The sequence below is a fragment of the Onychostoma macrolepis genome, chromosome 16 (assembly GCF_012432095.1).
Source record: "Onychostoma macrolepis isolate SWU-2019 chromosome 16, ASM1243209v1, whole genome shotgun sequence".
NCBI lineage: Eukaryota > Metazoa > Chordata > Actinopteri > Cypriniformes > Cyprinidae > Onychostoma > Onychostoma macrolepis.
Window position 1 is genome coordinate 21,340,945 of NC_081170.1, and position 25,287 is coordinate 21,366,231.

Sequence of the window (25,287 nt, forward strand, 5' to 3'; positions counted from 1 at the left end):
ATAGCATTTATTAATTCATATTCATTTATATACAACTGGTATAACAGTTTGAGTTGGTAAGATTTTTTTTTTTAACAGTAAAAACTTCAATATTGTGAAATTAAAATTTTCTATTTTAATATATTTTAAAATGTAATTTATTCATGTGACGACAAAGCTGAATTTTCAGAATCATTATTCCAGTCTTCAGTGTCACTGGAATAATGAGAGAGAGAGAGAGAGAGAGAGAGAGAGATGTGGGTGCAGGACACTATAGTTCATTTATGTAAGTGAGGATAGCAAAATAAAGTAAACTGTGACATACTACACCGCAAAAAATCTTCATATAGTGGACTACCAATAAAACTGCTTAAAATTGGGACCAAAAATTTGATTTGACACTTTGACCTGACCATGTTTTGCTACATACCTTTCTATCAAAGTTATCTGACATTATCAAGATGACTTTGTTCTGACACAGATTAACTGAGATCTTGTCATATTTTATTACAGTTTTCTAAACTATAGCGAGTAAACTCTGATAATGTGAGAAATGTTGAAGGTGTCTGAATAAATTTTGGTTTGACTAATTATATATATATATATATATATACACATACACACACACACAAAAGTATTAGGGGTGCAACGGTTCAAGTTTCTGATGGTTCAGTACGTACTGCGATATAGATGTCACTGATTCGGGACTGTTCGGTATGGAGGTATTAGTGGTATTAGAAATTTCCATAAGAATGCTATACTATTTACTATTATACTATTAGTAAATATACTATTTGCTAACAAAAAATAATTGAATAAATAATAATAATAAAATGTAAAAGTTTACCTTTTTTTTAATTACTTTGGGGAGGGGTGGGGGGGCTTGGTATTATGTATAATAAATAGAAACAAAAGCACAAAATAAGTGTAAGCTGGTCAGCGGTGGAATGGTCCAGTGGAACACTTTCAGTCTTCTGAACATATAAACACAAATTTTAAAACTGTTTGCGAAACAGAAATAAGCGCACTGAATTCAGTTCATTATATTTACAGTATATAATGTCAAATCCATTGGAAATTAATAGAGTCTGATTGCCTAAAGCGTCCAATGACAGCAGTGAGGCTGATCACACAGGATGAAGCTCAAATCATAAATTAATCTAGAGATCCAAAAACTTAATAATATATTTGTTCATGTAACAACATTACACAACAGCTAAATTTAAGAGAAATTAAATGCTTATAAATTGTAGTCTATTCGTTTACACTGCTGCCGCATTACGGAGGTAAACAAACTTCTTCTGCTGTGCTTTGTTCATGTAGTCGATAACACCATCTAGCACAGGGTTCCTCAAATCTTACCCCGGAGGTCCAATCCACTGCAGAGTTTAGCTCCAACCCTGATCAAACTCACCTGTCTGTGATTTTCTAATGATCCTGAAGACATTGATTAGCATGTTCAGGTGTGTTTGATTAGGGTTACAGCTAAACTCTGCAGGAAAGTGGATCTCGAGGTCCAGATTTGAGGAGCCCTGATCTAGCAGTTTGGCTGTGTGGTTGAAGAACAACGCACGGACGCAAACACGAGACAGCCTGTGTTGTGCAATACCAAAAGTTGTCACTCCAAATGTGTATTTAAACCTTTTTGTTTTTTCAACAAAACATATCATCCTTTGTTAGAACTGAGATTAATCGTGGTACAAATGTGTACCGAACCGAGGGGTGGTGAACAGTATGGTTCAGTCTTTTACCGAAAACCGTTTCACCCCTAGTATGTACACACACAGTAATAAAAAGCCATATTTACCTAAATACATATTTTTAATAAAAATGAAAAATGTCTAAGACATCCATGAACACTGACTTGGATGCAAATGATTCCGATTCACTTTCGGTTTTGAATCAGTTGAATCTATGTAAACAATATTAGGTAATTATCATTATTATTATTTTATATCCAACTTAAATAAAAATAGCAAAATTGCCCCACAACAGCACTCTCATCATGAATGACTAATTTTGTTGGTGCTGAATGAACCTCAAATTTTACTCACAATTTCACCCTCGTTCCCACCAAAATCCAAATAGAGGATCCGTACTCCATCGTCAGCAGACATCTTCAGCTTTTCAAACGGGTAACTGAAGAGAGGCTGTGCCACAGAGCTGTCCTCTCCATCTGCTATTACAGAGAAACCTCGCTCGTAGTGAATGACCAACCGACAGTCCTGACCCCGATACATACAACCTGAAGAAACAAACACAAAGAACATTCTGAGTTGTCATACCAGAGGGTTCAAAAGTAAACATGTGAGTACATTTTCATTATTAGAGACTCGGGTACAATTTCATAATAAAATAAATTTTACAAGTACTGTAACAATCCAAATAAAAATATATAAATACAGTAAGAGTTCAAGTACTAATGGAACTGCCTTTCTGGATGATCAATCCAAGCAAATTCCATTAAGGTGCGAATAAAATGAAAAAGGATTCCATTTGTGAGATAAATGTCCTTTGATTCGCCTGATAATTGGTACATTATTCATCACCAGTAATCTCCGCTCAATACCTCGCTGGTTTCATCAAATACATCACAGGACTCCATGTATCCAGTATCACCCCTCCAATACATTCAATTACAGCTCATCAGGCACTACAGGATGTGTGGAAACCTACTGTTACCGTGTCTATTGTGAGTGTGCCAGTGATCCACTTCTGCTGTTCCCTCCATTTGCCCCAATAAAGCTCCCTGAATCTCTCTTTGACCGGGTAATTGCGAGGCTAGTGTGTTCTTTTCACATTGTGTGTCTTTGAGAAACCCCTCGGCTCTGGATACAGCCCAGTCCATTAGGCTGATTAGATCATCACAGCAATGAAAAAGCATCTTCTTCTGCAATTTACCCATTAAATTGGAATTGCACTGACATTAAATACTTAAACACCTATTAATTACGCACTTTGGGTGAGGGGCTCCTAAAAAGGGGATTTCGGACTACTGTTCCCATGTTGCTCTTAACAATACTGTAACCTTATCCCCATCAAAACAGCTTGATCTTCAGGACTGAGGGACTCTTTCCCACCAGATGGGCTTTTAGTCGGTCACAAACAGCCTCTCTTTCACCATCAACAGCTTTGCATAGGAATTTTTGGGCCTCTTAACTACAATAGCTTTGTAATAATTCAGTAACTCTGCAATTTAATGTTCTTCATATGTCTATGCAGACTTATCTTTATCAAATTATTAATAACAACATGTACTTTATATAATCTTTTCGTTAAGTACATCTAAACAGAACAAGAAAACCAAATAATATAATCCATCCACTACAGATACTATATTATACTATAAATGGAGCCAGAAAATTGTTGCTGTATTGGGCCTCTCAAATGAAAGATGAAATGTGGAAAGCGCCACAGAGCCAATGTTACAAGTTTTAGGGAAATCAACAAAATTTTGATTTATTAATACATTATTTATGCATTTATTCAATTGTTTTTATTAGTATTTATATTTATTCAAAAAGTATTTGAACAGCAAAAATATTACACCGAGCATTTGACATCTACTAACAATTTTTATACTCATCTGCACAGAGTGCAGTCTATTCAGTGAGCCATCAATTAACCATTAACAAATAATGATAACTATAACTGCAAGCTGCAATTAAGGGGCCCAAGCACAACAGAGGTCAAATGAATAGCTAAGGAGCGGTCTTTAATTACTGACAAATTTCATAATTTTCCTGTAAGTGGTTCTATAAGATTCATAACATGCTAAGCATTTGTAAAATATAACATTTTCCTACAAAATTCAAAATGGTCCATTCTCAAAATGGCTGAAAAATTGGGTATCGTTTGATTCGATATGCTGTTCCGAATCTAATGACACTGTTCAGAAATGATAAACAAAAAAGTACATTTTGACCAGTAGGTGGAGCTGTTCTGAAACTATTCGTGCCCTCAGGTCATGCTTGTTATAGCACGTCCAAAATTTGGTAAGAATCCGCTAAAGCATTGCGAAGACAGCCTCATGTCCATTTTTGCGTGAATTTTGCCAAATTCGTTAACGCGCTTTACGAGGACGGTTTGATCGATCAGAGACATATTTTGATAACTTTTGCCAGCATTATCTAAATATTATCTGAGCCAATTTTGGTGAAAAAAATAAAATAATTCGGACAAACCGTCTAGGATGAGTTTGAAAAAGTAGGTTTTTCGCAAAATTCAAAAATTGTGAAAATTTCAGAACTTTCCTGCAAGTGGTTTTATGGGCGGCCATAGACTCCCAGAGCAGAAGAAGAAAACTAATGGATACAATAGGTGCCTAAGCACCTTCATTGCTTGGCCCCTATTAAACTGTATTACAATCTCATTTGGCCTTAGGTTTGTTTCTAATAATTTTTTGTTGACTATTATCATCATTCCAGACTGAAACAGGATTTTAGAATCTTGTGGTCAGCAATAAAAAAAAATATGAGACACACAAAAACCCACAAAATGAGAACTAAGAGAATGAATCTTTGGAGACAAAGTCTCTAAACAGATTATAAGATTAGACTAAACACAGGTAATAGAGCATCAGCTGCCAAATGGGCCTGTCCCATAAAATCCCAAATATGGAGCAGTTCCAAGATCCTGACGCAAACAGGATCTTTATAAGAGAACAAATATGTCAAATCCAGTCTAACGTGTTATTCGTCTGGTTTGTTTTGAGAGGATCTGCATCTGTTGCGCTTTCCTACAAACTCAAAGTAATTATCATCTTCTCCCAAATGTATTAATTAGAGAGTGACGTGTAGTAACAAGGTCAGTCTATTTTTATTGTGTTTCTTTCAGAAGTTCTCACAGCACTGTTAACATGCTTAACTCATGACCGTAAAATCAACATTAATCATTGCTCAGTTTAATCTCGGCCTACTTGCCATTCCAGCTTTGTAGGTTAAGTAGAAATGATCTCAAAACCTGATCTCAGAACAGTGAAAATATCTGACTGAAAGGAAAAACCACAAAATATCCAAATAAAGCGTGGTGATCTCCAGGGGCTCACTTGCAGTTCAGTAACGGCAGATACATTTCCTATCAGTCCAGGCCCAGGGACTGCCTGAGAGCTTCAATTCCCAGAATGCTTTGCTCGGTGCCCCTCGCCTGCTGCACTGAGACCACACAGGAACTCTGCCATGGCATTCCATTCTAAAAATACACTCTTTACTTAAACGACTTCAGTATGAATAACGCACATCCAAAACTCATCCAAAAAAATATTGTAGTGCAGCACAGAATGTTTTTGAATTCACTGTACAGTTGGCAGACCGCAACCTCAGATGACCGAGATGCATTTATCTTTGCATGGAAGCTTGCGAGTACCCACAAATCTACATTTGACGCAAGTATGTGTTTAACATTTAAGAACCTACAGCTGTAAAACTAATGTAAACACAACAATGCGCAAGAAAATAAATGAGATCCTGGGCCGACATGGATCAACACTTTTTGCAAAGTTCCAGACTACTGCTAACTAAGACAGAAAGCAAACTGTTGCCACAGAGAAAATAAATAAAATAAATATTTTATTTTATTTAAATATTTTATTTATTTTCTCTGTGGCAACAGTTTGCTTTCTGTCTTAGTTAGCAGTAGTCTGGAACTTTGCAACAAGTGTTGATCCATGTCGCCCAGGATCTCATTTATTTTCTTGCGCATTGTTGTGTTTACATTAGTTTTACAGCTAATGCTAATATTAGTTTTACTGCTAATGCTAATGCTAATATTAGTTTTACAGCTAATGCTAATGCTTATATATATTTATATATATATATATATATATATATATATATATATATATATATATATATATATATATATATATATATATATATATATATATATATATAAACAATTTTAATAAATAAACGTAATAAGTGACAAATAATTCTGGTACAATATTTCAGACTTGGGGAGTCCATAAAGATGCAGTTTCATTTTAAAACGTTTTTAATTTTTCTGGACTCTTTTAAATGGTTAAATTAAATTATAACAAGCATCTAATTAGGCTTAATTACAATTGAGTTGTGAAATGCTTTATGCATGCATTTATTTTCAGACATTCTGTGTTTTCAGTTTTATTTTTTTTCTGGATTTATGATGCAATACAAATGTATTATCAATAACATTTGTAATCAAATGAAGGCATAACACATTAACTTTTAAAATGTAATCTAATGAAAATTAACTATACTATTACTTAAATTTTTTTGCCAAACAAAGTGCTGCACAACAGAAGTTTACTGTTAAAATTAAAACATGGAAGAAAAATTGTATGATTATTCTTAAACAAAAAATCAGTTTTAATAAATTCTATTATTTTTTTTATTTTATTTTTTTTTTACTCTGAGAAGTACATTCTACTGTACAATAGTAATTTATTTCTGTCAAAATTTCAAGTTAAATTGGACTTATTTTGACAGGTTGTTGTGAAAACCTTTGAGTTTCTGTGTGTGTGTGTGTGTGTGTGTGTGTGTGTACTGGTTTTTGTGGTTTACGGGGACAAAATTTGTATAATGACATGGGTATGGCAGAGGTATTACAATTTGAAGGTGGTTTATGAGGACGCTGCCTATGTCCCCGTAAATCAAAAGGCTTAAAAAAAAAACATACTAAATGGTGTTTTTTTTATATCTAAAAATGCAGACAGTTTCCTGTAAGGGGTAGGTTTAGGTGTAGGGTTGGTGTAGGAGAATAGCACATACAGTAAGTACAGTATAAAAACCATTACGCCTATGGAGAGTCCCCGTAAACCGCTAAAACGAACATGCGTGTGTGTGTATATAGTAGATGAGTAGTAGATGTAGTGTAGTAGATGAAACGGCAACATTCATTCGCTCAGAGAAGTGCAGAACACGCAGACTTAAATTTAAATGGCAGTCTTTTTGCGCTTTAATATTCACAGACACTAGTCCATGTAGTCAATTTCATGAACTACTTTTGATTTATTCATCCAAGATTTGCCAAATTCCATGACATTACACGTTATACAGTAAATTCCATTTTTATGACTGGATTCCACATCATGGAAATCATATGTACCTAAAATTATTTTGCTGATCCCCTGGCTATGGGTCACAGAGCACCAGGATCAATGTGCATTAATGTGAAAACCCCATTTTGGAACTTTGGAAGAGTGTTGGTGTGAACAGGCCACAAGACCTGTGAAAGGAGCAAGACGTAGGATCCATACTTACTGGTAGTGACTTCTTTGATCATCTCAGCAGCTGCGTGGCAGCCGGTGACTATGTGTCTGGTCCAGAGTGACAAGTCCTTGCAGGCCTCTGCTCTGAAAAGATGGGCTTCGATACCCAATCTGGTTCCCGTCCGTGTAGCAAAGCACAACTCGCCGCCAGGCTGTGGTGAACCCTTATCTGGACCAGAATGCACCAGCCTACGATTAAAAACTCAAGATAAGTGCACCATGGAAATCACTTACAACAAACAAAATGTTTATGTTTTTTTTATATTTACCATGGTGCTTCTATTTGGAAGTGCCTTAGATTACCATGTATTACTATGTTTCCATCACAGTACTTTTTAATTATAGGATTTGCTTTTCATGGTATTTATTCATCTCAAGGTACTTCAAAAATACGATAAATGTCGAAACAAAATGGTATTACTATGATACATTTTCAAAAACAATAGTACACCATAGAATTTCAGTACCATGGTAATTTTTGTAAGTGCCACGAAACAACTTCAATTGACTGAATTTTGCATTTAACATCATGTTTCTTAACATCCATTTGCTGGAATCAGCTTCTCTAAGTTCAGGTTTGATATTAAATAGAATGCAGCAGTCGGGCTTCAAATCTAAATTCCCATTCCTTTTCTCCATAGGGTTAGGGGAACTGATTTGAGCTGGTTGGTTTTGTTCATGGCTTATAACTCTTTAATGAAGAGTTAACCCTTATGGGAAAAATGAATGGGAAAATACTTCAGCAACCAAGACCGCACTGGTGCATCCTATATATGGGCTTTGGGTTGGTCCAATGAGTTTTCACCATTGCCGGGGCTGCCCGGCTTGACAGAAACGTGAGATCTCACAGAGAAAGTCAAGCCAAAATAAGTTTCGAAAAGTTTTGAGAAAAAGCATGGAAATACTTTCTGCCATTTTGGACAATCTCAGGGTCAACAAAACATTAGCACATGCCAACTGAGCCTGTGATAACTGCCCTATCAGCCCTAGAGTGAGATCTGGGCTGCGGTCCAGTTAAACGTGGACTTCAAATCTATCCCTTGCAGTAATAGCTGCCACCTCATACAGCTTCAACAGGCCTTTAATAGCCGTAATGCTTTTGTACGGTTTCTTTCCAACTGGCTGCAGTTGTGTATTTTAGTTCCCAATTGGTCAGCACTGCCAACTGGCATGAAAAAAAGTGTGTGTGTTTGCATGTGTGTGTAAAGAGGCACGTGTTAAACAGAAGGGAATGCAGGTGTGTGTACCTTGATTGGTTTTTCAAAGGCGTGTTTGTGTGAACGAGTGAAATGAACGCAGTAACGCTGTGTGTGAGCATGTGTACCGTGTGGCGAGCAGAGGGTAGGTGTGTGTCGGGCTGAGCCAGTGTTCTCTCATGCGTGGCATACTGTCAAACAGCAGCAGGTCCTTCTCCGTCAACATCACCAGCACTGGCTTCCAGCACTGTCTTTCGCTTTCCGTCTGAAACACACACACACACACACACACACACACACACCACGATTAACTCGTGAATAGTCTTTCAGGTGCCATATAATTACATTTTGTCCTAATTTTCCCTGTCTATTCATATGAAAGCCTGTGTAAAACGTCAAGTGCAGACATTAAGTCTTTTGTTCATCTGAGAGACTTGTTAATTAACATAGTCAAAGTGGTAAACCTCTCGAGGGTGTCTCTTTTAAGGCCACTTCCTGTGATTAACCATGGCAACTCCAAATACTTTCAGAACAAAGTTACGCTTCAGTAAAAGTTGAAGAGGCTGAATGGTTTTGATGTATCAGCAAAATGAGCACTTAAGTCCAGAGGTAAATGTGCGTGTGATGTGATCTGATATGCATATTTTATACTAATGGAATGTACGTGAAATCATATGTAACGTTCAGATGATCTAAAAAATGTTACATCATGTTTAAAGCATATCAAGGCAACTCCAAGTGCTTAGTCAGCAACCATGACATAAATTCAAAAGGAATAGTGTGCACACACAAAAGTTTTTAGACATACAAGACCAGTACAAAGTTTAGTTTATTTATCCCAGTTGGGGAAGATTCATTTCCCTACCAATATCCATACGTGGTGCTTTTTTATCATGCATAAACTCATCAGCATATAAATTTACATATGCAAAGTGTCGTTGTTGTTCTGTATTAGAAACATTCCTAAAACAACAAATTTACCAGAGAAGAAAAACAATACATCACCTTGAAAGCAAGTTAATTATTCTAACCTCACTGGAAAATATTTGTAACTTTAAGCAAAATGTAACCTAACATGCAACTGTTATTGCTTCTCAGTCAAATATAGCCTACACTTTTAAGGATATTTAAATATAGTAAACTGAAAAAAAGTATAGTAAATATAAATACAGTAAACTGAAAAAAAAAAAAAAAAACTATCAGTGCATTATTATGATTAAAAACAATGGCAATATAATTGTATCAGCAGCACACTCCTGTCTTGCTGTGAGCAATTCATCTGTGCACTTTATTCCACAGAAAAACAAATGTTTGTCCTCATCATCTTTAATGAAAGCATAATAACTTGAACTGCATCTGACTTTCCTTTACGGATGACTTCACAAACCCCTCTTACTTTCAACCGCTCCCCTCTAACCACCATTCTGTTGTGAAACACCCACTTAACATGATCCAATCAATTCCAGATGGATAACATCAAGTCCCACTCAACATTTTTTTTTTTTACTCACTGAATATTTAGTTTAACTCTGAAATCTATGAAAGCCTGTTTCCACACAGAATTTAAATTTAAAAAAAAAAATTTAAAAAAGGTTTTAAAACTTTTTCCTCTCACAATCCAGACCTTTTACTCGCAATTCTTTTTTTCTCAGAATTACATATAAACTCAGGAAACATTTTCTTGCAGTTTCAGAGTTTACATCTTACAATTCTGAGTAAGCATCTAGTAATTCTGTTTTGTTTCTTTGTTTACACCACAGAACAAAAAAATAAAAGAGGCAATTGTGAGTTTCTCTCACAAATCATTACTTTTTTCTCACAATTGCAAGTTTATATCTAACAATTCAAATATTTCTTAGCATTGCAAGTTCTAAGTTTACATCTTACATTTTGACATACAGACTTGCATCTTGAGATATACTCAGAATTGTGAGAAAGTCACAATTGCCTTTTCTTATCCCATTGCAGAAACAATTTTCCACAGAAAGCTTCCATTTCATTGGGGTTACGAACAATGTTATACATTGACATTTAATGAGCTCAAAAGTAAACACGCTCTACAATTGAGTAATAGTTCACAAAGTTTTCCCAATAAGACCTTAAATTGAGCCCAAGTGTGATTTACTGCTGAAGCCCTGCTCGATGACAGATGTCTCCTCAGGGCTTTGATAGCCTGACAGACCACTCAAATCTTCACAAATCACAGGGCTGCTCTTCAGAGGGTCAGCTTGCCTTAAGGCTAAAAAGAGACCCCAGTGGGGCCGAGTGGATCAGAAGCATATGCGTAACCACAAACTGGCACTTGTTATAAGCTCCGGCCGTTGCACAAAGAAATCTGCTCACTGTCTGTGGGCATTCAGCACACTGGAGGTTTTTTCCTCTCATATAATTATTCATCAAGGGGCCGGCAGGTTGGTAATAGGAGACGATACGAGGGAGCTCTCATTAAAGGGCAGGCTGAGACGGGGCTGCCCACAGCCCTGCCATCACCGCAGTTCTCTATTAGCCAGCCCTGCCAGGCCTCAGCTAATTGGACGGCGATGAAAAGGAGATTTAATAGGGAGGAAAAACCTGCGGTCACACTGAGAAGAGTCATCCTCCATCAATCGCTCCAGCACCGCGCACCACGATTTCTGAGAATTTCTAAAAAATAAAAAAAGCACTTCAGAGGAACTGTCTGTACAGTTTTCAGAATGTTAGCCATGTTTCCAACCAGAGCGTACAGTATAACCAGACCCTGTTAACACACTTGTGTGTGATCTTTACAGTGCGTTCAAAAGTGGGGTTACAAACATCAAAATTTATACAAGAGGTCTATCAAAAAAAGTGGGCAATGGGAGGGACGCAGAGGTCAGAGAACAGTCATATCGAATGAAGTCAGGGAAATGCAAAAAATGGCTGTTAAATTAGCTCCACAATCTCAAACGACCAACTTAATCATATATATGAATATGATTACATATTAGATAGTTATGAAGGCACTACGAATGTAAGCTTAATTTATTTCCTGTGATGTGATGACTCTACATTGCAGTAGTGTAACATCTTTCATTCTGCTATAAAGGCAATTTGAAACGTGTATCATGCATTAAATTAAAGAGTGACTGTATGAGTGCAGGTGTTGATGCATTTCTAATTAAAATGTCATGTCGGGTGGGACACATCAAAATTTTTTTTCCTTTTTTTAAATAATCAATAACAGTTCACTTACATTACAGTCCCAACAAAGCTGTACTTGACAGTTTGTGACAGGGCTGTTTAAAAAGCTGTCTGACTGCTTGAGACGTTTCACATGGTACTGACGGGAAACCACGCTTCATGCGTCTCAAATCGCTCCCTATTCCCTATATAGTCCACTATTCAATACATAAGAAACAGCAAATGTGTGAAGAAGTGACCATTTCAGATGCAACCGTAGCATCTTTGTACAATGTCAGCAGCAGGACTCTTCAGATTCCAGACAGCATTTCATTGCACAGGAAATCTGTTATGCATATCCATAGGAAATCTGTTATGCATATGCATGTCTGCTAAATGTGAATTTTGTCATTGTTAATGAACACCTAAAAGGAATAGTTCACCCAAAAATGAAAATGTTGTCATCATTTACTCACCCTCATGTCATTCCAAACCTGTATGAATTTATTTCTTATGCTGAACACAAAAGAAGATATTTTGAATTGTTGGTCCCCATTGACTTCCATAGCAGGGAAAGAAATACTATGGAAGTCAATAGGCACCATCAACCGTTTGGTTACAGCATTCTTCAAAATATCTTCTTTATTGTATACATAAGAAAGAAACTCATACAGGTTTGGTTAACTATCCCTTTAAAGGGGTCATCGGATGCAAAATTCACTTTACAAGTTGTTTGAACATAAATGTGTGTTGGAAGTGTGTGTACACATCCATCCTATAATGATAAAAATCCACCCAGTGTTTTTTTTTTTTAAATCCCTATTTTAAAATCAGGCTGTTCTGAGATTCCTGTCAGAATGACGTAGTTCTGCACAGGCCGCTCCCACTATAGTTGATTGACAAGACCTTCTTACCTTAGGCCCGCCCTGAGTGAGCTGTGAGGTGTCCACCATTGTGTCGACTCCGGTGCAGGGGAAGACAAGAATGTCTCCGATTAAGCGATTGAGGTGCTTTGTTGTTGGATGTAATAATGAATACAGCAGTCTTTATTTACTCCCGATATCTGAGCCGCTGAAGACGCAGAGGATTAACGTTACTTTCGCTTTGAAGGGAGTGCGCCGATCCCCGATCTGCCTAAATGCGTCTATGTTCGCGCAAATCATTCGTGATCCAGCTTCATCTACAGAAGTGAGTATAAGGGTTTTTATGAATCTTTGCAAATCGCCTTTCCTAATAATGTACTAGTTAGCCAGTTTCGCGGCTGAAGTTTACGGTCTGCTCGTCACTCCACGGAAGAGAGGGGCAGGGTCAGCAGATCTCATTAGCATTTAAAGCAACATGGACTAGAATGGCTTACTGAAAACAGAGCTGATTTTGACAGGCAAAAAAAAAGGTGTTTTTTACACTACCATTGAGCAATTTTAACCAAAGTATGTTATAGACTTTTAATTAAGACCCTAAAGAATCATATCAACTTATGGAAAATGGACATCCGATGACCCCTTTAAGGCTGTTTCATATTAAAATCCACAAAACTTCCATTTTGATTTCATGGGGAGTTCAACTGAAAGATCATTTTGTTGTTTTCATTAATAAACTAAATGTTCTCATTAGCGGTTACAATAATCTTGTGCTTTTGAATGTAATTACAAGTGGTAAGTAAGTGACAAGTATTACCAGTCATATTTGTGTGTGTGTGTGTGTGTGTGTGTGTGTGTGTGTGTGTGTGTGTGTGTGTGTGTGTGTGTGTGTGTGTGTGTGTGTGGGAGGGGGAGGGGATATAAAAAATGCTGTCAAGAGCACTTCAACAAGCTCAGTGTCAACCATACTGTTTTCTGGCATTTATGCTGTTTTTTTATAACTAAGTTTTAAGTGACTGTATAAAGTCTTTGCAGATCCAGAATTATCATAAAGCTGGAAACCTATTACAGTGGAACACTTACATCAAACCAAAGACCTTGAGCTGATGCTGGGTTTTATACAAGATATCCCTGTGGGTTTAGACAGTGTACTTTTACCAAATTTGACTAACTTACAGCTAAGACACGTAGAAAGTATGAGTTTTGATGACGGTGTACGTTCATGCCATGCACATTCAATTCGAGCTGAACTGATTTGTACTGGACAGTTACAACAGATGGGCATAGCTCATAAATATTAATTCAGTTATGCAAAAATAATTTGACATTTTGTCTTCCATTCTGATAAATGTCTATATGGTCTCAGGTTTTTCATAAAATTGTATGCATCAAGTTTCCACCTTTTCCGCTAGCCATCCGAGGTGTCGGATCTCTCGACTCCCGGCGATGCCGTGGTGGCCCGCGTGTTCTCGGAGTTCACAGATGACTTTGCTGGTGAGGTTTGTGATGGCAGTTTGCATGAGAGTGAACCAGGTCTGGGCAGAAGATGTGTCTTTATGTCTCATGACTATTGTGTGCCTGGCGTCAGAGGAGTGCAGCTCAATCTGTCTGAAACACAAGAAAGAAAAGGAGCACAAGCTACAGGTTATTAAAAGAATAGTTCAAGCAAAACTTAAATTATATTTCCTTTTTTTTAATGTTTTTAATTAAATTAATACTGCCCTACAAAGGCAAAAGACCTTAACTCGCTAGAGTGTGAAACTGAGAAAAATGACTTTAAAGTTTTTTATGTGTCCAGCCAAATTAATTATTGGTAGGACATTGGAAATTTGGCGATTAGAGGTTTTAGTAATGAAAATTATCTACATTAAAAAAAACTGTGATCTCAAACTTGATTTTTACCCCTATTTTGAAGTTACTGTACTCTGCTTTTGCATTGCATCTCATATAGGCTATTGCATATAGTAATGTGACTGTATTAATTGTTTTTTTTTTTTTTTTTTGACCCTAACAAGCAGACTAAAAAAGTTAAACATGTGAGTGGATACCGTTTTGCAACCAATATATTTGCTATGCTCAGTAACGTAAAAGAATGCTAGACATAGCATAATTGCCTTTATATTGACTTGAATGAAATAGCCTAACCTAAAAGAATGACTCGTGGATTTACGTGAACAAGCAGGAATAATGCTCAGAATACTTGTGGATTAAACATCGATGACGTTCATCGCCATGGATTTATTTTATCGAGTTACAAGAAAAGGTAGGATATGGCTTTAATTGCGAACTCTTAGTAGGCTACTGATTATATGATTGATCATGCTATGGCATTCGAGTCCACACACGTCCAACTAGAAATGACATCCTGGTGAATAATCTGCATTATAAAAAGGAAAAAAAAAATCTTTAAAAGGTTATTAATGATTATGTATTGCTGCCAAGGTATCTAGTCTTTACAGTGCTTTGTTATATGGAGCCGTTTGGTAGATCGCGATCCATCTTCGTTTGTCTACACCGTAATTTAAATGCGTCAGACTTTAATGGACAGTAAAGAAGAAAGAAAGAAAGAAGGAAAGAAAGAAAGAAAGAAAGAAAGAACACCGTATAACTCAAAAAGCAAAAGCAGAACGCCGTAACTCAATTGGAGCGTTCCAAACAAAGTGAAAGAGCCGTAACTGGTGTTATACGGTGTTCTGCCTTGGTTTCTCCAGGGCTTTTCGAAGTTACGGTTGAGACCACCCATTCTTTTCTCAGAAAAACAACGAAATTGACTCAAGATACTTATGCACATGATAAAGGATGTCTTGAATGTCCCAAAAATATCAATAACTCATTTTCGACCAAAATCGAAGTTACGGTCTTTTGCCTTTGCACAGCAGAATAGATCTATATACAATATATCTTCCTATATGTAGGTGTATAAAAAAGCAACAGATGGAGAAATAATTCATTCTTTTCATAAAAATTAAATATAGTAGAGTTGAACGAGTTGAATATAGTACAAACCAGAATACATGTGATTAAATTTGACCACATTTCATTAAAAACAAGACATCTGCGTCACTTTAAAGACACACAGACAGTGCTTGAAAGAGCTCTGGAGTCAACATTAACCACCAGAATATCAGATACACCCGGTTCAAACAGAACCATACATCAGTTCAGCTCAGGAGTTTACAGTGATAAATGCTCCACTCATACATCATCTAGAGTAAGAGTCTTAACCTTACACTCCACAATATCATTTTCAGGTGCGCAGTGTTGGTAAAAATAGACCTACTTTCATGAAGACAGAGAGTTTGGAGGGGCTTAGGGGGTGGGCACAGATGGAGCTGATGTGTTTGGAGTAGACTGGAGGAAAAAGCTTTTTGGATGAAGCCCAATGAGTTCTGCCCTTTAAGACTATAATTGGGAGAATTTCACAACTAATGGAGATGCCTGTGTCCAATTTAGGAAGTGAATGTTTCAATGCCTTTCATAGTCAAAATAAATCTCACTATAAGCTAGTATGTGAACTTCAGAAAGTTAGCCTTAAATGTCCAACTCGGAGAACTTACGACATCTTTACTAACAGTTTACTTTACTAACATTGCCAGTGGATATCAGTGAAAATAAAACTATAATAAAAAGAATGTTATGACTACCCAACCTATTCTTTTGAACTAGAAGTCAGCATTCTGTCCTTTCTATCATCATTGGGGTTTTGATTTTTCATGTTCTTAAAATGGAATCCAAATCAAAAATTATTAATTTACGAGTTTACCGACTTAGAATATCACATTTACTTGAAATAATTGATTGCTTATGTAATTAATTTTATTTATAAATAATAATCTCAAAACAATTGCATGTTGAGAATTACAAACTATTAAGTGTAAACTGTGTTTGCCTGATATTTTGTCTTATTTGTATTTTATGTGTACAACTTGTTTTTGTGATGTCTATCCATCCATCCATCTACCTACCTATCTGAACTGAGCTGCCTCTTGTAAATCAGTTTTAAATCAGTTAATTAAAAACAATTTTAATTGTATTATTTAATTTAATTTAATTTAATTTAATTTAATAATACGAAAAAGTATGCCATGACCCCTTTAGGCAATTTTTATTTAATTGGCTGGTGAAATAAATAACCAGACAGACAGATAGATTTTTTTTTTTTTTTTTAAACAAACCTTTTGTATTTTATTATTGTTGTTGTTGTTATTGTTATAATTATTATTATATTTTATCATAGGAATTCATGGGATATTCATTGTAAGAACACTCATGTCACAGCATGCGTGACAACCATAGGCCATGGCTCCAACAAAAATGAATTAATTTTAAAATTTAATTTTTTTTGGCAAATGCTCTTCTATTTACCACCGACCTCCCAATTAATGGGACAAAGAGGACAAAACAAAGAAGATGAACTAAATTCAGGTGGTCTCCAAGCACACTGTGTCAAACCAAACAAGAGCAGGAGTAACAGGACAGATGGAGAGGTCACTGACACATCTGTTGTGGAGGAGCATCTCCATACCCCACACCACCAGCTATTCTCACTTCTACCAAAAACAACTCCAGTTAAAGTTCCACTCTGGACCATCAGAACACCAAACAGTCCAAAGAAATGACAACACTGGAGGGGGGCACGATCTATTTTTATACCACATGGATTTTGTTTAGGAATTTGACATGAATCCTCTCACAGTGTGGCACTTGAGGTAAGCCGTGAATGTCTGCAGTGTTGATAGAGCTCTGCATGAACACCACAGTGATGGATGGGCTGGAAGACATGGGACACAATGGTGTAAATTGAAAACAGAGCTGGAGGGTGAGAACTGACGACCTGGCAGCCGGTCTGCGGAGGGCTCCTGACAGGCAGCACATGGCAGGAGTGGAACAGTCTTTCGTCTGTCTGTCAGTTTATCTCGCCATACGTCTCCAGGTTATATACCCACGCCAGATATTTAAGCAATGTCTTATGAGCAGGAGTGCTGTTGTACCGAATACTAACAGCTGTGATTCCTCTCAAGGCAATCAGCATTGTGAAAGTGATATTGCCCGATATCTTCATAAAATTATTATAAATATCAGCAGTCTTTGAATCAGAGAAGAATACTGTTGTATAAGGTACAATATAGCAACGCATAGCAAAAGACGCAATCACATTTACTGCTGCTTTGTGATATTTCGCATTCATTTCAATAGGAATGCACATTGACAAGATTTTCAAAAAAGGACAAAAAAATATTCCCATTTTGCATCAGTTGGTCATGTTTTTTATACTAATCTACAACAAAGAAATAAAAATGGATGCAGAACATTATTAGGATTCGGTATGTTTATCATTCCAGCAGCACACAGACACAAAGCCTTACAATGTTTTAAAAGGGATGTGACATGTTCCGCCTGTCATTAATGTCGAGCAGTACAGCGCTGGTACATCATCTTTTAACACACTTCCTGTGTAATGTTATGGTTAATCTCACAAACCACAATGTTCGTTTCTCTGACGACAAAAGTACAATATACTGCAAAAAATAACATGAGGCTTGAACACAAAAACAGACAATGTGGTTGGTGGGAACTTTTACCTTTCAAGCAAAAACACTTTCAGCAATCCAGAACAAAACACACATGAGATTGAGAGAGAGAGAGAGAGATTGTTTTTATGTACATATTTGCATCCTGCAGGTATGAATGAGAAATTATTTCTTAGATGTTTGCACAAGTTGCACAATTTTACATATCAAGACTTGCATCATGTTATTTTGAAAATAGTGAACATGGTTATGGTTTTGAAACACATGTATTGTGTATAATGGTATTTTGTTGATATAAACTGAGAAAACATTGTACATGTTAACTATATTGCATTGATATACAACAAACCAGATAATTATATTCGTATATTTATGGTATATACCGTTAAAAGTTTAGTGTTGGTATCATTTTTAATGTTTTCTTATCCTCACAAAAGCTGCATTTATTTGATCAAAATACAGTAAAAAGAGTTACATTTGAAATAACTGGTTTCTATTTTAATACATTTAAAACTTTAATTTATTCCAGTGATGACAAAGCTGAATTTTCAGCATCCATTACTCCAGTCTTCAGTGTCGCATGATCCTTCAAGAAATCATTCTTATATGCTGATTTGCTGCTCAAGAATAATTTATTTTTATTATCAACGTAGAAAACAGTGGTGCAGCTTAATATTTTTGTGGAAACCGTGATTTTTTCTTGGATTCTTTATAAAATAGAACGTTAAAAAGAGCAAATGATTTTTGCAATATAACAAAGAGTGAAAAATTTAAGGGGGTCTGAATACTTTCCGTACCCACTGTATATGTTCCAGTTTATCTTATGAACACCGGTAACCAGAAAACAGACCGTCACCTTGAACCGAGCACCTTTTTGGCCTCTTAATAAATGTTTTATTCATAATTTTTACTACTGTATTCTTTGGACATGGTGTGTGAGCTCTCTTTTTCCCTTTTATTCCATAGTCATTCAGAACAGCTACGTCACAGGTTTAATGTGTGGCTTCATATCTTGCATTTTATTTGGAGTGATTTTTGGCCATGTTTTTTTGGAAAGTGCCCAGCTCAAGCATTCTGGCAACATATGAAATCTTTGAAGTCATTGTTGACATGGACTTTGATGTTGTCCTCCATCACTTCTGAAGATATGAAGATTCGTCCACTGACAAGCAGAGGACACTAGTACTCTTTAGACATCAAACATGACAGAGTGAGCGACCAGCATAAAGCATTTGTTGTGTGGAGTGCATTACCAGGGCTGTCACATTCACCCGCTGAATAATGAGACCCCTTACTGCTTATACTGAGACGGCATTACAAAGAGATTGTCTAAAACACTTCCAATCACCTTCTCTACCATTTTAACAAGTACTACACAAGAAAAATCCATAATATTAGTACAAAGTACACATACGTTAAATTTTTTTGCTGTAATATTTATTAAATGTTTTAAACATTTACGTATTGGATTTTGGCCATCTCAAATTAACTCTGCAAGTTTTGAAAACTTCCTGTGGTCAATATATTAAACGCATGAGAAGCAGTACCTGTTTTCTGGGTCAGGGACGGTCATACTGCGGGTGATGTAGCACATTTTGAGGGGGATGTATCTGCGGTCACCCTGTAAGGACAGCGATGGGGGGCTGGGGATATCGAAGTGAGGACTGCCGAGACGAGGGGACTCAGGAGGCGGCGTCTCCCAGCCGATCTCGGACACCGGTGACCCTTTTTTCACATATGGCGTCGCTTCCCTCATGTACTTCACTGGAATGAAAAAAGAAAGGGTTCAGTGAAGGGTCGCAACATTATCGCGAGTATCTGTGAACTGTTCCCATGTTCTCTTCATCTCATGTTCTTTGATGAAAAAAAACAGTATCAGTAGACGCACATAATCAAAGACAACAACACAAAACAGCTCTGCGAGTTAATTTTCCATCACACGTGTGCGCTGGGCCTTAACAAGTCAAAAATGAAAGCAGGAAACCCCTACGCAAACCACTTCACTCCCACAGCTGTCCTGAGTGAGGAAATCAATTCACCGCACATTTGCATAGTATCCTATTGCATTGCTAGATGATTACTGCTGCTTTTATGACAGGCCAATGAACTCCAGGCCAAAGCATCTGCACATGAACGTGCTGATATGGGTTTACAACCGCCATGCTTCTCAGGTGAACGTCACGCTGAGGGCCAATTATTCCCATTCCATATGACAGCTTAATCTTTACAGGAAGCTGTTGACCAAGTGCGCACAGAGCTATTTCACAACACTAGAGGCATTTCACAATTACCCATAAAGAAGACATATTAGCTGTTTGGCTATTTGGCATGACATCAATTTGGTTAAAACAATCATTTTGAACGCCTGGAGGTAACATACCAGTTGCATATTATATAAATGCTTCTCCACAAACACGTTTGCACATAATATACTGCAGTATGCTAAGTAAACAATTCCTAACCGCAGGACCAGGTAATAAAAGATCAACAGAATGATTTATAATCATTCAGAATTCACCCTGAAAAAAAGACTCTTTTCAAAAGTAAGGTACACTAACTGCATGCTTTTAGGTTGGGAGAGCAATTAGATGTGTTGGATATTCTGATATCTACTATAAAAATTAACCTAGCATCTAGCATGCGACAAGCTACATGAGGTGACCTTCTCAACTATACACAATCATTTAAAAAAATGTATGTATGTATATTATTAGTTACTAATTAAAAATGTAATAATTACATAATTTCCTTAATGGGGAATCGGTTCAACACTGCAGATGGAATTACTCACCAGTTCAGCGATGAGAGTAAGTCGGTGAGAGTAAGTTTAATTTATTTGGGTCTGATGGGAAAGATTTTGTTCAGCATCAAACTGAGGAAAGACTGAGAAAGTGTGTAAAGAAGTTAGTGAAAGGTGGAGGACAAAGTGTCATGGTTTGGGCCTCTTATACAGCTACATGGCAGAATGAATGCAAATATTTATCAGAACCTCCTGCGGCAACATACAGTTCCTTCCCTGCAAGCATCTCCAAATCAGCCTTTAATTTTCATGCAGAACAATGCCCCCATCACATTGAGAAACAGTTAAAGCAGTTCCTTGAAGCTAAGAACATTGAAATAATGAAATGGCCAGAGTCCTAAACTAAACCCAACTTAAAATTTCTGGAAAATCATTGACGACAAAGTTATGGCCAAGAAACCCACTACAGTTACTAGACTAGAATAAGAGTGGACCAAATTCACACCAGGCAGCGCAGTCTGAGAAACTAGTGATGTCCTGTGGCCGCAGATGTGTTGAAGTCATTCAAAGCAAGTACACTTCCTACTAATTTATGACAGCTGTAACCCTCTAAAATTTTAGTTGTAATATTCTTTTGTGGTACAGTGGTTCTCTAATTTTGATCATTGTGTTTTCCACAAAATAAAGGTTATTGTTGAAATGCCTTGGTTATTTTGTCAAACATGTTAGTATAACAATGGTCTACCTACTACAGATGATATTCCTTCAAATTGTGAGCGATAACAAGATTTTAGAAATAACCAAGTATTTATAGATTGTTCTCTAATTTTGATCTCCACTGTATATATAAAATACATTTATATAATTAAATAATAAACATTAAATAGCAAAAACACCACAAGTTATTGGTTTATACTGTTTATAGGCATTTCTCAACACGATACACTGCAAACCTCATATAAACACAAACACAAAAAAAAATTATTAGTTTGTACCTTCTCATGTTAACATTTTGTTGGTCATTTGTCAAAAACTTAGTTGAGTACCTACTTTGTATCCTATTTTCGGAAAGTTTTAATGTCTGCATTCAATCGCTCATCTAAATGGTTTCTCTTTGGCTAAAAATGTATCCTGGATTTAGGATAAGAATTTTGTGCTATTGCTCATGTAAAAAAGACAGTGAGGAGACAATGACATGCATTTTCTGTCCACCTCTAACTACACACATAAAGTATGTGTTATCATTATGACCTTCAGTTTACACGTTAATGCAGGAAACACGACTTACAAAGCTGCCCGGTCACTAAACTTAAACGATGTGTCTAAACGATAATCCCTGTCTTTACACCTTCGCACTGATAAGAGTAACAAAGACAAAGGCCAAAACAAAGAAAGATAACAACATAATCCATATATTCAGTCTGAAAGAGGAAGTGATTCTGAATGCCACTGCCAAAGTCTTGCATGCAACAGTGTACTTCAGGGTCAAGGATTCTTCAGTCAGCTCTTGCATAAAACATTACTACTCAGAACTTTAGAGTCCACCACACAGCAGGTGGAACTCTATTCAGAGGCGTAACAGCTCCTGTGGTCCTTTATCCTCAAGGACAAGCTAAGAGACCGGCTACAAACACAAACCTATGAAAGCATTTTCTATGTTCTACAAAGGCAATGGGTAACTTTGTGGTAAAATAGTTAGTTATAACTTCTCTTTGTTTAAAATTTACTTCTTGGTTTAAGACTGAATCATCTTACTTCAACATCAGGCAACAGATGTGTTACAGTGTTGGGGAAAGTTACTTTTAAAAGTAATGCATTACAATATTGCGTTACTCCCTTAAAAAAGTAACTAATTACAGTACTTAGTTCCTTTTTGTGGAAAGTAATGCGTTACATTACTTTTGTGTTACTTTTTGAATCTGGGCAGGGCTTACTTATTTGTTTTTAATATAAAAAGTTGTGTTTTTGGAAAACTTAAAAGCCCTTTCACACCTAAAGTGAAATGAATAAGCCTCAGGCTGAAGGGAAAGTAAATTCACGTCTGTACAGTAGAACTCAGAAGAAAAAAGTTCAACACACTTCAGCAATAAAAAAAGAAGCAAAATTTTTATCTAGAGTAAGTTTTGCTTATTAGTATGGTTTTACGTTAATAAAAAACAAAGAATATTTGTGTTATTTAACATTTAATTATAGTGGGTTTGCATTTCACTTTTTATTGATTTTGATACTGAATCGGTTTTTTTTTTTTTTTTTTTTTAGATGAAATAATACATGTTCACATTTATTCTAGAACTATAGTAACATCTTACATGGGGACAGGAGAGCTGTCAATCAATAAATGGGAAAAAAAAAAAAGTAACCAGCGTTTCTTTTTTGAAAAAGTAACAAATATTTTCTTGTAAATTAAAAAGTAATGCGTTACTTTACTAGTTACTTGAAAAAAGTAATCCGATTACATAACTCACGTTACTTGTAATGCGTTACCCCCAACACATCTCTATGTTTCATTACAAAAATAACTTTCTAAAAAAAAGTTTCCTAATGCTGCTGACTTTCATTTGGGGAGTTATAGTTTAGTCCCAAGCAAAATGTAAAATTATGAAAATTAGCAATGAGAAATGGTGTGTTTATGGTTGACTGCTTTCATATACGCTATTATATCCATGTTTTATTGGAGAACAGTCCATGAGAGATCCATTTTTCTTGAACATTCACACTTGGGAGTGGACATTAATTGCTCTCATTATGTACACTCAAGGGAGAATGTTAAGTGCAACAGCTGAGAGCACCAATCACAATGAGAGTTTAAGTAGGAACTTCAGTCGCATGACCACAATAAGCACCACTAAAATTTCAAAAATCTGTCCATAAATTTAAATGGGGCATTTATGCACTTCTCTGACTCACTTTCAAATCCTGCTAAAAGTAGTTATGACTCAGTGGAAAGGACACATATATCAGTAGTATTTATTAGGGCTTGGTGATGTTTTATGCTAGATTTATTTAGTCATTTAACAATATTTAACTATATTAAATATATCCACTGCTGCTTAAAAGTTTGTGTTCTGTAAGGTTTCTTTGTTTTTGAAAGTAGTATTTTGCTCACCAAGGATGCATTTATTTGAGCAAAAACAGCCACATTGTAAAATATTATTTTAATTAAAAAAAAAAAAAAAAGTTTTATTTGAAAATAGAATATTTAAAAATGTAATTTGTAAATGTAAAACAATATTTTAAAATTTAATTTATCCTGATAGAAAAGCTGAATTTTTAGCAGCCATTACTCCAGTCTTCTATGTCACATGATCCTTCAGAAATTATGCTAGTTCAGAGCTCAAAAATAAATAATCAATCAATCAATCAATAATAATAATAATAATAATAATGTTTGATATTGTTTTTTTAACGGTAGTGTATTTCAATATGTAATAGGGAGTTCCACCCCAGCCACCGTAAACCTATTAAACCTATATAAACTACTAAACCATTTAACTTTAAAATTATATTTTATAGCAATATGCACCAGCATACCAATGGACAGGAATATTAACTACATATATTTAAAAAACATACATGAAAACATATGCAGGAACTTCCAAATCTGTATCATATACAGTGCTATATAAATAAAGTCAGACTTAACTTGTGTTACTTAATTTTATATTGCTAGCAAAATAATTTAAAGTAGTAACACCACTATTGCACAATTATTTTAGATTGGTTGTTTATAAAAGAACAGGCTTGAATACCAACATTAAACCCAAATGACATTGACTTATGCTCCAGGTGGTTTGTGTGTTTAAAACACGGGGTCAGTGTTACATGAAACCAGTTATTCTAGTGTTGTGGCTGCTGTTCAATTATCTCTATAGTTCGCTATATGGAGTTGACTTTGTTTGAGAATATACATTCCTTTGTCTCCTAAACTTTTGTTAAAGGGAATGTTAAGAACTGGCCAAGTCACATTCCAGGCTGGATTGAGGAAATGATATTGCTTTGAATGATCTGAACTTGCACTTCCTTAACCATTAACTAACTGGGCAACAAGTACTAAGGTAAAATGATCTGATCTTGATGTAGTGCAAATGTGTTGTCCCTGCTCCCTGTATCTAGAGCATGCTTTAAAAATGAGGTCATGTGACTTGTGAGAGTGGTCTTTACTACACGTCCCCCTCCCTCTTTAACAGACCAGCCCTCATTCCGATCCCCGTCTCATTCTCTCCCACTTTATCATTTATTTACAATACTGAATACATGAGCGAATGAGAAAGAACAGAAAGCATAAGGTGCCACATTCCGGGAATGATTTATTCGTGCTTTTGGCTCATGCATCTATCTTAGGTAAGATAACTAAAATGGTTTGCAGAGTCATGCGGTCATGCTTCGCACTAGTAACATTGAAAATGTGCTTTGACTTCCAGAGCGTTTCATTATCCCCATTTCTTTGTCTAGGCTTCTACGGCGGGTCTTCACTTACCACAGTAATTGGGTGTTTTTAGAGAACAGTGATTCTAGTTTAAAGCATATCTATGAACGCAGGCACTCAAATCCATTTTTTCCTTCAAAACATCCCTGGGTCTACAGTACTATTAATTTA

At 36.1% G+C, this 25,287-nt stretch overlaps 1 protein-coding gene across 1 annotated transcript in view; it reads right to left on the reverse strand.

Annotated features, from left to right (window-relative positions):
• sntb1 (syntrophin, basic 1) overlaps positions 1-25,287 on the reverse strand; it is a 30,952-nt gene that overhangs the window by 1,613 nt on the left and 4,052 nt on the right. Inside the window, exons 2-6 of the mRNA XM_058747754.1 lie at positions 19,498-19,714; positions 13,820-14,027; positions 8,550-8,686; positions 7,218-7,414; positions 2,034-2,224 (exon numbers count right to left, since the gene is read on the reverse strand). Coding sequence (XP_058603737.1) covers positions 2,034-2,224; positions 7,218-7,414; positions 8,550-8,686; positions 13,820-14,027; positions 19,498-19,714 — 950 coding nt within the window. The remainder of the gene's footprint in view (positions 1-2,033; positions 2,225-7,217; positions 7,415-8,549; positions 8,687-13,819; positions 14,028-19,497; positions 19,715-25,287) is intronic.